At 40.6% G+C, this 14,626-nt stretch overlaps 2 protein-coding genes across 3 annotated transcripts; one reads left to right on the forward strand and one right to left on the reverse strand.

Annotated features, from left to right (window-relative positions):
- Positions 1 to 1,235: 1,235 nt before the first annotated feature.
- si:ch211-196h16.12 (regulator of G-protein signaling 5) lies at positions 1,236 to 4,119 on the reverse strand. The gene is made up of 5 exons (XM_010742030.3): positions 3,334 to 4,119; positions 3,162 to 3,218; positions 3,027 to 3,079; positions 1,786 to 1,940; positions 1,236 to 1,699 (listed from the first exon to the last, which is right to left on the reverse strand). The coding sequence occupies exons 1-5, from the start codon at positions 3,375 to 3,377 to the stop codon at positions 1,532 to 1,534; spliced, it is 477 nt and encodes a 158-aa protein (XP_010740332.2). The 5' UTR covers positions 3,378 to 4,119; the 3' UTR covers positions 1,236 to 1,531.
- Positions 4,120 to 5,262: 1,143 nt separating this feature from the next.
- On the forward strand, positions 5,263 to 13,273 carry slc25a23a (solute carrier family 25 member 23a). 2 transcript variants are annotated; one of them, XM_010742029.3, is made up of 12 exons: positions 5,263 to 5,623; positions 6,742 to 6,958; positions 8,628 to 8,751; positions 8,882 to 8,969; positions 9,552 to 9,663; positions 9,788 to 9,946; positions 10,095 to 10,247; positions 10,448 to 10,561; positions 10,678 to 10,845; positions 10,927 to 11,074; positions 12,096 to 12,278; positions 12,693 to 13,273. In XM_010742029.3, the coding sequence occupies exons 2-12, from the start codon at positions 6,764 to 6,766 to the stop codon at positions 12,701 to 12,703; spliced, it is 1,455 nt and encodes a 484-aa protein (XP_010740331.3). In that variant the 5' UTR covers positions 5,263 to 5,623; positions 6,742 to 6,763; the 3' UTR covers positions 12,704 to 13,273. The 2 variants fall into 2 exon arrangements, with proteins under 2 accessions (XP_010740331.3, XP_010740330.3); XM_010742028.3 differs by having other exon boundaries at positions 12,096 to 13,273.
- The last annotated feature ends 1,353 nt before the right edge of the window (positions 13,274 to 14,626 follow it).

Consider the following 14,626-nt stretch of genomic DNA (forward strand, 5'->3'; position numbering starts at 1 on the left):
TCTCGACATGCTTACACACGTTATGTTTGATGTTTCAAAATTAGTCAAACTTTAGAAATACACATTTTTATTATGATTTATTTTGCTGGCCATTTGAAAGTTTCTGTAAATGTTTTTTGTTAGCTGACAAGTTGAGGTTCAAGAAATTAGTTCTTATTGCACATACAGTGTTCAAGTCTACATGTTTCAAGTGAGTTCAAACTGCTAGTTTATCTAAATTGGTGATATGGAGAGCCCAGTGCTCCCACAAGCCACCTTTTTGTTGTATAGCAGTAACAAAAAGAGACAAAAGGTTGAAAGAACTGTAAGATTCAGTATCATTATGTTGAGAGTGGATTAATATCCACAGATCTAGCCATTTGCAATACAGTAGTCGGCCATGTGTGGTGATGTAACAAGAGTGTTGTTATCGGACTTCTGTTGGACAGTTTTTAAAAAAAGGATCAAAATCAATGCAGCAGAACCAGAGCTCAGATTATGTATTACACACATTATTCTTTCTTGTCAAAACCTGCCACCTACATTACCCATAATGCAACTTGAACACTTTGGTTTGGTCAGAGATTCAGGAGTGTTATGCGTAGCATTATAGCACTGAGCTGTTATGCCCAGTACAGAGGTAAGTTGGTAAAGACTTCTCTCTACTGAACACCCTCAGACTTTTTAATTTTCTCCTTCAGTCCCAACCGTCAGCGACTCGAGTGACATTACTTGAGTCAATATCAGATGTTGCACGGCGCCTTCTGGAGACACAAAAGGCTGATTTAAACTTTTTGCAAAACTTTGATGTGTGAAATTTGCCTTTAACGTGTTTGAATTATTTTATTAAGTTACCTGTTCATTACCAGAGCAGTGTAACTAGGCAGCCTATTGTACGTCACCATAGCAATGCACCATTGCGCCCTGTCTTACATAAAGTCTATTACATTTGACTAAAAAGCCAAGGTGAAACCGTTTAGCTGAGGCGTGCCCCGGGTTGTTTGTCTTTAATACACAACAACATCATCTAAGGAAGTGAATTTTCTCAAGGACACTCAGAGACAGACCAGCACTGCGACAGGCAGTGATAAGGCTGAACACTATTTGAACTTTTTTAATGTTAACACTCTCCACCAGCCTGTACCTGAACAAGTTTGGCAAGCTTCCATAAAAAAAAAAATATATACAGAACTTATGTAAAAAATACTGATGTTATTAAGTACCACACACTGAGTTCTCTTTTATGAGGTCTTTATTTAAATCACTTGTCATCATTTAAATCACTTGTAGCTTATACAGTTTAGAGGTGCATTGTTGTTGCGTCTACATTTAAGCTTCATAAATGAGGTTTATATGTGAGACTTTAACTATGTCTCCGCTCAGTGTCATTACATTAGCTGACATGCATACAGTGCACAAAGACAGCACTATTACATGAAATACAATCACAAAACAAGCTAGTTGTTAAAATACAATCAACATGTCAAGCAGTACAGATTCATCAGCACTTATATCTAAAGCAGGTCTGTGGTAATAATAAAACAGTGTATGTTTAGAAAGCCTTAATGGCGTCCATGCAGTGAGCAGAACGCAGGAATCTGGGAAAGGAGTCTTTGGCCATCAAAGTGTAGATCCTCTGCTGGGCGTTGTTGAATGTGTTGGCACACACGGAGTCCATCACACTCAACAGAGCCTCCCGGGTCTCAGCGTCCAAGTTGACCTGAGAGGTAAACAGTTCACAGTCAAAAGAAGCTCTTTAATTATAGTCCTATATATAGATAGAGTCCTGGTCCTCTATCCACCAACCTCCTGCGGGGCGTCAGGGTTGATAAATTGGTTGTAGATGTTGGTGGCCTTGGTCTTTGAAGGAGAAACTCTGTAGTCCTCACAGGCCAGCCAGAACATGATGTTCTCCTCACTGAACTCTGAACGCAGGAACTCACGAAATACCTGCAGACCACCTGAGAGTGAGATGAACAAAAGAGAAGGAGAAAACAGAAGAAATGGAAGATAGATGGGTGAGACAAATCAAAACGGAAAAAAAGTGTGAGAAACAGTTGCAAGCAACTCAGGCTACACATTGAGCCCAAACTTCAAATCAGAGCCCCTTATGCTTGCTTGGCTCTCTGTCATGGTAAATTTACTGAAATATCATCTTAAAATTATAAATGCACATTTAAAGAGTACGACGTCCACTGCTTAAAGGGATACTGCATTTACACCTCACCTCTACCTCAAGGATACTGGCAAATCAAGGATAAAACTTCAACAACTTCAACTTGCAACAGCAGCCAATGTACACACAGCTGAGATTTAATGGTAATAATGCTAAAATGTTGTGTAACACAAGCCTACTAACATTATTAACCAAAGCGATTGGTCATACCAGACCAAGTAAGGCTGTAGCAGCAAAACCTGTGAGTTGAACTGAGTGAGTATGTGTTCAAGTGAAATACGAAATCAACTTTTTATTTGTAGCAAGAAGAATGTATTATTAGAATTTACATATTAGTGCCTTAATATTCACAATATCTTTTATTTTCCATTAAGAAAAGAAGAAGAAGACTTTTCAGTTGGCCATCATTTGTATCAGAACAAGCAAGTATTGTTATTTTTATGACATTTTTATTGAGATGTTGTATTCAGTCAGTGTTATTGCATACATTATTGCACCTTGTAGCAGATGAGATGGTTCTTGAGGATTAGTGTTGTATGAAGAGACATGTCCAAGACACTGCAAAATATAAATATAAACCTATCTGCTGTGTAAGCTTAACACACCGTCTATTGTTTTACATGGACATGGGAAAAGACAAAACACAGTCAGTAGACCTTTTTAAAGTAGACACTTTAATTGTCAGGAAAATAAGCGTAGAGAGCCAACAAGAACAATATCAGTACTGTAAAACTGAAGCAGCTAAATTTGTTTGACTCACGCATCATCCATTTTATTTCCCTTAATTTATCTGTAACATGTCAAAATGTCTTGTTGAAACACTGAACCTAAACATTGTTAGAAACATTGTTAAAAAAAAAAACCTTCTTACTCTTGGTGTTCAGCAGAGTTTCCAGGTCCTGAAAAGCTTTTGCATCCTGAACCCTGAGAAGACAGACAGAAACAGAAACAACTTAACGTCACTGCAGATAAGTAGATTTACCACTTATAGGAAACATGGCTTTACTTTTGCTTGTGGTGCGTCTCAGCCAGGTGGCTTAACTTCACCCGCATCTCTTTTGCCCTGAAACACACCGGAGAAAAACAATTACACATGTGCAACACTTCATAATACAAACCTTGCAATCAGGGAGTCACATATTCACATAGAAGACACAATGATTTGGTTGCATACTTACTTCTCCAGGCATGAGGAGGGCAGGGAGGAGAGCCCCTTACACATTGAGGTGTGTAGTTTGAGAAAACCTGCAAAGAGAAAATGAACAGAGAGCTGTATTCATAGATGATTTCCTCTGAATTTTTCAGTCTGTCTACTAAAACTACAGTGTACCACTCTTATATAGTCTACCTATCTGCTATCTGATCTGTCAGTGTGCTCCCCTCAGACCAGCAGGTGTAGAGAAGAGAGCTGAACAGAGGTGAAAACAGCTGAATGAGAGAGGTGGTGTACGTGATTACAGGCCATGTAGTCCTGTCAACAGCAAATACAAAGCAAGTCAGCACACGCATAATAGGAAAATTAAAGTGAGGGGGCGTCCAGTATCTTTGTGTTTGGTCAGGAATCATTAACAGCCATAAAAGGATTGGCCTTTACAGTGTTTCCCACAAGAGAATAAAGTGATGAGGGAGGAGCAGGTGGGAAGGCGACATCAACTCTCTGGTGTCAGAAAACTGCAGGATGGAGACGTGAATGTTGATGGACAAAGTAAGACAACACCTGCCAAGCTCAATAATTACTGCAATAACAATAATGACACTATATTCTTCAGTCAGTGTGTATCTACAGTATATATCATCGCAAATGTTGTTACATATGAAAAGTGGTAAAGCTTCTCTGTATCACCGGTAAGTTAACCTAGTTGTGACATTACAACTAATAAGGTTTTGAGTGACTTTGACAAGATATTGTGATGGCTAGATGACAAGTCAGGGCATCTCCAAAACTGTAGCTCTTGTAGGGGGTACCTATCAGAAGTTGTCAAAGGAAGGAAAAGCAATGAACAAGTGACAGGGTCTTAGACTCATTGATGCACTTGGGAAGCAAAGGATGGCTCACGTGGTCCAATCGAACAGGCTGGACCACAGAGCAGTGGAAGAAAGTTGCCTGGTCTGATGAGTCATGTTTTCTTTCACATCATGTGGATAGCTGGGTGCCTGTGCATCACTTACCTGGGGAACACATGGCATCAAGATGCATTATGGGAGGAAGGCAAGCCAGCAGAGGCAGTGAGATGCTTTTTGCAATGTTCTGCTGGGAAACTTCTGCCATTCATGTGGATGTTACATTGACATGTACCACCTAACTAAGCATTATTGCAGACCATGTACACCCTTTCATGGAAATGGTATTCCCTGATGAAAGTGGCCTCTTTCAGCAAGTCAATCCGCCCTGCGACAAAGCAAAAACTGGTTCAAGAATGGTTTGAGGAACACAACAATGAGTTAAAGGTGTTGTCTTAGCCTCCAAATTACCCATATCTTATATTCGAACCAGAATCTGTGGGATGTGCTGGGCAAACAAGTCCAGTCCACGGAGGCCCCACCTTGCAACTTAGAGGACTTAAAGGATGTGCTTCCAACAACTTGGTGACAGATGCTGCATCACACTTTCAAAGGTCTGGTGGAGTCCATGCTTCGATGGGCCAGGGCTATTTTAACAGCAAGAGAGGGGATCTGCACAAAATTAGGCGGGTGGTTATAATGTTACGGCTGGTTGGTTACGTATATTGCATTACTGGATTATGACAGTTATTAAAACAAGCAGCATTTTAATGCCAATTCATATGCCTTTGCTTCTCTGTAACAATCAAAGTAATGTATTGGTCATTTTACAATGGACAATTAAGTGCAAGTTGTAATATTTAATATAAATACAAATGATGTATCATAATTAAATAATGCAATGATTCGTTGCAAGTGAACTATAATCATAACAAAAATATTTTTGTTCGGTATTCGGTTCAAAATTTTGCATTGCACCACTTATGACCTCAGTCGATGATACAACGTCGATTTGTTGTCATTATCACTATTGATCAATAACAATCAACGTGTAACAAAAACATAGAGTGTGTCTCATACAAGCGACGAGCAATAGTCAGTAGCAGACTGTGTGCTGTTTAAGTGCAGTGTGCATGGCTCCTGCAGTGTCAGTCCATCCTCCACATGCACGGATCTGACACTTCGCCATCTGCAGGATTGAGCAGCGGGGCGGGGAGTGGACGGCTCCTCCAGCGTGTCGCTTCCTGCTTCTTCAACAAGAGTCGCTGTGAAATCTACAAGACGGAGCGATCAGTTGTTGTGGTGAGCACAGATCCTCCCTGGACCTACTGAATCCAGAGGAGGACCTGCTTGGCTGTTGTTGGATCAGGTCCAGTAAACTGAGCTCCAAGACCCCACTGGTTCTTCTCGAGTCCTGGTCCTAGTCCTGCATCCTACAACCATGGGCTGTTTTGGAATAAGCACACAGTGAGTCACAAAATGGTCTCGTAGCTCCATAAGAATGTGAGGATCGAGTTATGAATGCATGTGCAAGATAAATAGTGTTTGTGGATCAGCCTGCGCCAATTTCTATGTGTGTTTGAGCTTGAATTGTTTTTGGCATTACTAATATATCTATCGGTAATAACCGATAATTTCACCAAACATTATGGGTCAAGATCGTTTGGGTCAAAGAAAATACATAAAATTAGATTTAGTTTGAATGATCAAAACAGATTAAGAAGGGTGACACAGAAACAATGATCTTAAAACAGTTTCTGTAATGCAAAATGAAGCGAGCTTTAATTACAACGGGCTGCTGCCCTATGTTTGGACAATAGACAAAATGACAGGAACACACTGTGCATCCAGTCAAATCTCTGACATGGTTTCCCAACCACCTTGTCTTATGACCCCTTAAAGCAAAGATACATGTGACCCCCTGTCACCTGTTGTTGCATAAGTCTACTGGCTGTGGTCTTCTTTATACTGTCAGTGGTTGTGGTCCAACACAAAGTGACATTTTTCCTTGAATCTATTTGAATAATTGTTGTGCTGTCACACAAAAAAACAATACTATCCTTTAAACAAACAAACCAGGGAAGATTAGAGGACAAATTCAATCATTTTGTGGTAGAATTATGTTCTCCTAAAGGGGAGCTCTACCAATCATATACAAATGAACACACATCACAGTCTGTTTACAGGTCACATGGAGCATACCTGTGATGTAAAACTGAAAAATGTTACTGGCATTAAACATAAACAGAAAGAAAATCTTTACAAAACGCTTACAGTTTGTGTGTTCTGAGGTGTGGTTTGGGCTAACAGTTTAATCCCTAATGACTAATTGGATTATAACATGAATTATAATCCCTGTACAGCCCTGCTCGCTCCTCATCTATGCTTGAAGCTACATTCATGCTACTAGCATAATCATAGCGTAACTCTTCAACCAAACTGTTGGTGGTCAGGTTGCATTGATGTAATGTAAACACCAGGTTTGAAAAGGAAGAAGAATGATGGAATGAAAGCTTTGGTAGATGTGAGACTGTTCTGTGTCAATGTGCGGCGGTGTTTGAATTGATGCCCCTGTGTCCCATCAGCTGACTCTGACTGGCCCCAGTTATGGGATCCCAATGGGTTTGGTTCCCTCGGGCATGCTGCCAGGACAGCAAAGCCCCTGGTCCGGACCTGGAGAGGGAGAAGCACTGGGCTGAGCTGTTTGATCAGTTGGACCTCAACAAAGATGGACACATCGACATTGCTGAACTACGGGCAGGGTTGGCAGGACGAGGGCTTTCCAAAGGTTCCCTGGAGAGGGTAAGACAGCAGGACACCTTTATCACACACACCTGTTTATTGTTACTGGGATACCATGCAGCGTCATGTATGTGGGGTGTGAGTATTACATATATATATTATATATACATTATCACATTAAAAAAATACAGTTGTTTATGTTAAGGCATTTAAAAAACTTCCTAGCATCAGTGTTCTTAGGTCAGATTAAAGAATCTCGGTCAGGGGAGATAGAGCCGATCATCTGACACAGGGAATCAATCAATCAATAAAAGAAAAATTCAACTAGAACTGGCACGTTTGCAAGGACCATTGTTTAAATTAATCCAATGGTTTACCCTGTTATACAAGTACATACAGTGTGTGTGTGTGTGTGTGTGTGTGAGAGAGGTGTTTACAGGGATTTCCTTCTCTAATATTAAACAAGGAGTCTCCTGATGATCTCTCCCCTTCATATTAAACATGCAGTCAAAGCTGTGAGAGCCTTCCCATTTTTCATGATGTGGAACCTCCTTGATCTGATCCGTCGTTGCTGTTTGTGCAACAGCCGAAGCCAAGGACATCGACAGCATGACTTTATTATGAATACACACAGTCTGCCTCGCTCCTCTCAATTTGTTTTGGCAAAGTGTGTGGGTCACGAAGAAGACTCACTGTCACTTAGTCCCGTGCTGCTCTCTCCCTGTCTGTGTGTGTGTGTGTGTGTGTGTGTGTGTGTGTTTGTGAACATATATTACTCATGTTTTAGGAACATGTTTACACAGTCACATTGTGGGGACGCCTCCCTTATGGGGACAAAATGCAACTCCCCATAAGTACATCTTTAAACTTTAAAGTTTAAGGTTACAATAAGTTATAAGATATGTGTGTGTGTGTGTGTGTGTGTGTGTGTGTGTGTGTGTGTGTGTGTGTGTGTGCACATGTGCACATGTAAACAGCAAGTGTGCTGTCTATTTTTGAACAAGGAGCAGGACTTTGTAAGATGAGAATGATAACCTTTCTCTCCAGCCTGCACTTGATCTCTTTACACGTATGGATCATTGTCCAGAGTGTCTTCTCTACCATTTTTCGTTGTTCGTTTTGTCAGGAATTCTTTCTGGAGCCATTTGCATGTCCCCTTTGTCACTCCACATTAATTTTATATGGTTTTATAGTCTGGGCCCTCCAAAACTTTCTCAAAAGATTCAGTAATGGGATTGAATCACAGGTGAAAATGTATCCTTTTCATGTAAATGATATATGAGATTCTGATAATGTAAAACACAAATTGTATATCGTCATGACAAAGCAGCTACACAACATGCTGTAACATTATTTGTCCAACAGATGGCAAGGTAGAGGAGTATATAATGACTACAAATACCTTGAATGTTGAGCTTGTGGTGTTTTGTAGTGGTCTGGGTCACCTCTGTTGTGTTTCCACTAATAGACTAGCCAAACGTGTGCTGTTGTACAAAATTAATCATCTACTTCCTCTACAATAATAGAACAACATGATATGATGTCTAATATTACTGGTGTGGGTAGGCTAAAATGTGTTTTTCCTGCTACCAGTAAGAGAAGAAGGATAAAGCAGCACAATACAGACATACCTTCTGGATAATTGTAACTGTTTTGACCTGACCATAATATCTGTCAAATGCTCTGACATTTGTTTTTCATTGCCCGCCCTGTCTGTCTGTGTTTTCAGATGGTGAAGGCCGGGGACACCAACCAGGATGGAGTACTGGACTTTGAAGAGTTCACGCAGTATCTTCGGACCCATGAAAAACAGCTCAAAATCATGTTTAAAAACCTGGACAGGAACAATGACGGTAGCAGCCCACAGTACACAGCTGAAATCATAATAATTACTTCAAAATGTTAACATTTTCTCCATAGTCTACAGAGTTATTTCTCTCTCTCTCTCTCTCTCTTATTGTGTGTGACTGGGTATCTTTGCAGGTCAGATAGATGCAGCAGAGATCCAGCACTCTCTACGTACCATCGGTGTGAACATTAGCTTTAAGGATGCCACCAGGATTTTGCAAAGGTCTGCTTACAGTATGTTGATATCTGATCTCACACCACATTATGTTCTAATGTAAGAACATCTGCAGGATATAGAAACCGGTCTTGGATATTAACAACCTCCAAGACTGAAAATGAGTTTGCAATACCTCGTATATTTACACTCGGGCTGTGGTTTAAAACACTGATGCTGATTGTTTCTTACTTTGCTAATTACCCAGACAATGTGTCAGCTTAACTACATGCTTCGTCTTTTATAATGCCGTTTGCTTCGTTGCATACAAATGTTCATAAGTGCACACCAGTAGCCAGATTGTTAAACTGCATTTTTAGAGCACAATATTTGTCCTTTACTTGGAGAAGGTGCTGCATTTTGTATGTTAGTGATAGTGTAAAATAGCTTTAGTTTTGCACAGTCAGTTCCTCTGTCAGGCTAGACTGTAGTAAACCAAGAAACACCCTCTCACACATCTTATGCTGCAAAGGCATTAAAGGATTCCCTATTGCCACATGAGCATATTTTTTCACACCTACCCACTGTTACTCAGTGGATACCTTAGTACCTTTCACTGTTTCAGAACTTGTTTCTGTGTTTGTCACTCAGAATGGACAAAGATGGTACCATGACCATTGACTGGGATGAGTGGAGAGACTACTTCCTGTTTAACCCTCTCAGTAACATGGAGGAAGTGGCACGCTACTGGAAGCGTTCAATAGTGAGGTCACACACACTTGAACAAGAAAACCACAGTGTTTATTTGAATAATGACATGGTTGGGTTAAAGCATCAGTTGCTTAAAGTCTTAACAAACAAAATGTATGTTTCAACTGGTCCAGTAGATTTTGGATATAGGTGAGCAGCTGACAGTCCCAGATGAATTTTCCGAGGAGGAGAAAAAGTCTGGCTATGTGTGGCGACAGCTGATGGCTGGAGCTATGGCTGGGTCTGTATCTCGGACTGGGACTGCCCCTTTAGACCGCCTCAAAGTCTTCCGACAGGTCAGTCAGAACCAAATTAACCTTTTCATGTTGCTCCTTATGATTAAAAGTTTTCAATTTATCTTTGATTTGTGGCAGAGACCTTTGAGATGAACCATCAGTCAACCATTACTGCTTCACACAAAGTGTTCCTCTCTGACTCTGACAGGTTCACGGTTCGACTGATTTTAAAGGGAACGTGCGGAGCGGTTTTCAGTACATGGTGACCGAAGGAGGACTGCAATCGTTGTGGCGAGGCAATGGAATCAATGTTCTTAAAATTGCACCAGAAACTGCTATCAAGTTCACAGCTTATGAAAAGGTGTTTTATATATATATATATATTATACGCACACGCACACACACACACACACACACACGTTTGTAGTGTCATATCTATCTTGTACAGAAGAGACTGATATCGAATTAGTCTTGAAGCAGCACTATCATTTGTAATTTTTCTGTGATTACTCTCAAATTATGTTCTCCTTTTTCTTTGATTTGCTCTGTAACTCTGCATAGATCAAGAATGTGATGCGTGGCAGTGATGAAAATAGAAATCTGAGGGTTTATGAGAGGTTCATTGCCGGCTGTTTGGCTGGAGGTACAGCTCAGACAGCCATCTACCCGATGGAGGTAATATTAGAGTAATATGTGGTACACATAAAAACACTCATACAGCTAGAAGAAAACACACTGATGTCTTTTCTCTGTCTGTTCGTCCTTGTTGTACCCTTTATATCTTTTCACAGGTGCTGAAGACCCGTCTCACACTCAGAAAAACAGGCCAATATTCAGGAATAGCAGACTGTGCCAAACATATCATACAGAGAGAGGGTGTCACAGCCTTCTACAAGGGCTATTTACCCAACATGCTGAGTATTGTCCCTTACGCCGGCATCGATCTGGCTGTCTATGAGGTCAGAAAGATGTGAAAGTGCACAGTTTTCATAGTGCATCTCCTTGGTGTTTACCTTTTTCTCATTTGCTCTGCTCCACAGACACTGAAATTTGGCTGGCTGAACAGGAATAGAGGTTTAGCTGACCCAGGCGTCATGGTGCTGGTCGGCTGCGGTGCCGTTTCCAGCACTTGTGGACAGCTGGCGAGTTACCCACTGGCACTGATCCGCACCCGAATGCAGGCACAAGGTCAGGACAACTGTGCTCATACTAATATAAAGACAGATGGGTGGCAAATTACAGGAGAAATAATTAGGTTTTAGGTCACATTTCAGTGCTTTTTGTCATGTCAAGTCCCTTGAACAGGACTGGAGGAACAAACGACATTTCTTGTACAGATGGGGAGTACTAATGACCCCTTGTGTACATTTCTTGTTTCTCCGCCAATTTTATTTATTCAGGTTTTTTCTTTAATTTGTCTACCATCTTTCTGTATGTACAAAGAAACATGCTAATTTTGCAAACCTTAACACCAGGACATTACTAATGATTTAGCAGAATTAATGTAAATTGTGTATAATGTAACTTAATGCAGACTTTATTTTACTCACTAGCTAATGAGGAATGTACTTTTGTGTACCACTTTTGCCAGCAAATCAAACACAAATGACACGTGACTCCAAAGAGAATGAAAAAAATATCAAACTCAGGGTTTACTTTTCAACAAGTTTTTCATTTAGACTTTCAACCACGTCTCAAAGTCTTCTTCATAGCATAGAGTTTGCTCAGCGGTCATCACATGACCAAAGACCATAAATGGTCAAGTGATGACATCTGATTTTGTGTGAGTTGGACAAATTTTTTTTACAAAGTTTTACCTCATTGTCCAATTGCTATTTTTTTTCTACTCAGACTCCATCTATTCAGGAAGATGTGTTAGAGTTTGCGAGATGTGGTTGAAAGCCTTCTGAAGTGGACTTTGAATGAAGGGTTTTGTGTTTCGCATGATATGCTTTGGCTGGCAGTAATGTTATTCTAAATGTATTCTGTCTTTTATTATGTTGAAAATGTCAGATTGTTTCCCACATTTATAGTTAATGAGCTAGAAAAAAAACTTCAAGGGTATCTCTTAACTTAAACTTATACAAGCGAGACAATCAACAGCAGACATGACTTCTTTCCATTAACGCCATATGGCCTCAGTTTTGTAGAGTCGTGTAGTGAGAGACCAGAATCTGTTAGTGGAGCTCATCTTTCTCTTTGCCTCCAGCTTCAGTGAAGGGAGACCCTAAACCGTCCATGTTGGCCTTGCTTCACAACATCGTGACCCAGGAGGGTGTGGCTGGACTTTATCGAGGGATTTCCCCCAATCTGCTGAAAGTCATCCCCGCTGTCAGCGTCTCCTACGTCGTCTACGAATACACAAGGATAATGCTGGGAGTGGACATTGAGGGTAGGAGGGGTGGGAAAGAGAAGGGATAGAAAAAAGTTAAATGGTTTGGGGTGGCTTTCAACTACAAGCACGTACAGATCTATTGGCAATGCATGAGGATTTGGGCCTACATTGTCCTGTGAAGTCTTGAATGGATACACCATGGAAGGAAAAGAGACAAACAACAGATCATTAATATATAAACTGTTGCTCACAAATGGAGGACCTCACCTGAACGGGCAGTTGCTGTGATGAGTTTCACGTGTGATATATTGCATTGCAAAGCATGCCAGCAGTTGTGTGAACGCTAATTAACTGGCCTCCTGCTCCTGCATTGGCTTGAACAAATGAAGACTCGCATGAACTTGCCTGAGAACAAACTGAACCAAACTTGGAAGCCATGTTACATTCCTACAGTATTATCTTTTCTTCCAGGTGAAATGTAGAGAAGATAAAGGATTGATCAATTTTCCTGTTCTGTAAGTGAGGAGAACCTGAGGTCACTGCACATCGATGGAGAAACAAAATCAGGACTTTGATTGACTTGTCTTAAACCAATGTTACAAATACTACAGAAATAATTGGAATTAGAGAAACGTTAGACTTTAACTTTACTGAACAGTAACTAAGCAGCTGATGGTGAAACAATGAAGAGACACTGCCAGTCTTATCTTTCCTGGAAGGATTTGTCCTGAGTAAAGCACACCAAAGGAATAATTTTACTGAAGTGAAACTTCCAAAGCCATATCAAGACTCATAGAGGACTTGTGATAACCTCTTGTCTAAATGTTTCTATGCAGAGAGGTGTGTATGTGTCTGCTTTCTTACATTTCAAACGCACTACAGGGTCCAGTGCCACATGGTATTTTCATAAAGCTTAAGCGCACAATGTACAGGTCTAACACTGTGGTAAGAGTTAGCTTTGTCTGTATCATGAAACAATAAGAAGATTGAATGTGTCAGTATTTATTGTGAGAAATGAAAATAAATGAGCGCATGGTGCGACTTTTGTTAAATAAACGCCACCGAGCTTTTTCCTGAAGAACTGAAAAGTTGAGAAAAGTTAGCTTCCTGTAGACATGACAGCCTAATGAAATCGCTGCACTAATATGTGCCAATTTGTCCTTATGAAAGTATTAATTGACTGCCACTTTGCTCAGTCTTGTCACCCTCAGTTGCCAGGCAACTGTAGCTAAGAATATCATGTTATTTCTGCTACTAATTACACCTATCGAGTCAGTACAGGTTCACCGAGGTGCTCTGGCTGTGCAGTGTGCAACTGTAATAACTATGCAACTGTGACGGCAAAAGGGACTGATAATTGCAGTTTGACCTTAAAGGTTTCCTAACAAATATGATTAATAAGATTTATTCTGGTGAGGCTTTATTTAAGAGGTCTGTAATTTCCAAATAACTTCCCAGAAGTGTCAAATGAAAAATAAAAAAAATGTGTTGATTGGCTGAAAGGACAAATTATTTAGTTCTAAGCTGGTCATGTTGACCTTGCTACTCATTTCCAGGAATAAATATATTGTATTATTATTATTATTATTATTTAAAATAAAATGTAGCCATTCATATTGCGTGAAACCTTTATTTGCTATCTTCAGTACAGTCGTATGATTAAAGAGAGAAGTTAGATTTTTCCACCTCAATTGTTAAAAAGATAAGACAGGATAAGATAAGATAAGAGAGACTTTAATGATGCCATACTGGGGAAATTCACTTGTCACAGCAGCTCATATACACAAGGTAAGTGAAGGACCTGTGGTAGAGCTCCTTCTTACATGGTGGGAGTAGCAGTCTGTTGCTGAAAGAGCAACAAGCAAAGAGTTTAAGGTCCCCACAGTCTCAGCAGGAGGTGAGAGGAGTTGTTCATGATGGATGTGTCCTCTCCCTGACTTCCTCTATGGAGCCTAGGGGACAGTCCAGGACAGAGCTGGCCTGCATAGAAGACTGCAGACAGAAAGAGTCCCACACACTCCAAAGACCTCCTCAGCAAATATGGACAAGTTCTTGTACATCTGTGTTGTCCGATCAATACAGTTTATGGTTGAACCTCAATATCTAATCCCTGGATGTTCACCGGTGTGGTCTGAGGCATCTTCCTCCTGAAGCCAATCATCATCTCGTTGTAAAAATAGTTTCTTAATTAGAAAAACCTTAATGTGCGTAGGAAATTAAGAACTATTGGATAAAAACACAGGATTGTCCCAACAGTGGCTCAGTCCAGCCAGCCCACCTCCAGCCCAGGAGGAGGCGGTGTTTACGCTTTATAACATCGGACATCAACACCCGAAGGTGCACGGAGGAGGAGGAAGAAGACGGAGGGGAAGAAGAAGAAGAAGACCCGGGTGTGGAAGGTTCGT

The sequence above is a fragment of the Larimichthys crocea genome, chromosome X (genome assembly GCF_000972845.2).
Source record: "Larimichthys crocea isolate SSNF chromosome X, L_crocea_2.0, whole genome shotgun sequence".
Classification (NCBI taxonomy): domain Eukaryota; kingdom Metazoa; phylum Chordata; class Actinopteri; family Sciaenidae; genus Larimichthys; species Larimichthys crocea.

Bases quoted from the DNA above. Each gene is read 5' to 3' on its own strand.
- si:ch211-196h16.12 (XM_010742030.3), bottom strand. From the start codon at position 3,377: ATGTGTAAGGGGCTCTCCTCCCTGCCCTCCTCATGCCTGGAGAA. The intron at 1,941-3,026 runs GTAAGAAGGTTT...TCTCACTCTCAG, and splicing joins AACTCTGCTGAACACCAAGA to GTGGTCTGCAGGTATTTCGT. The intron at 1,700-1,785 runs GTTGGTGGATAG...TTTACCTCTCAG, and splicing joins ACCCTGACGCCCCGCAGGAG to GTCAACTTGGACGCTGAGAC.
- slc25a23a (XM_010742028.3), top strand. From the start codon at position 6,764: ATGGGATCCCAATGGGTTTGGTTCCCTCGGGCATGCTGCCAGGACAGC. The intron at 6,959-8,627 runs GTAAGACAGCAG...CTGTGTTTTCAG, and splicing joins CCAAAGGTTCCCTGGAGAGG to ATGGTGAAGGCCGGGGACAC. The intron at 10,562-10,677 runs GTAATATTAGAG...ATCTTTTCACAG, and splicing joins CAGCCATCTACCCGATGGAG to GTGCTGAAGACCCGTCTCAC.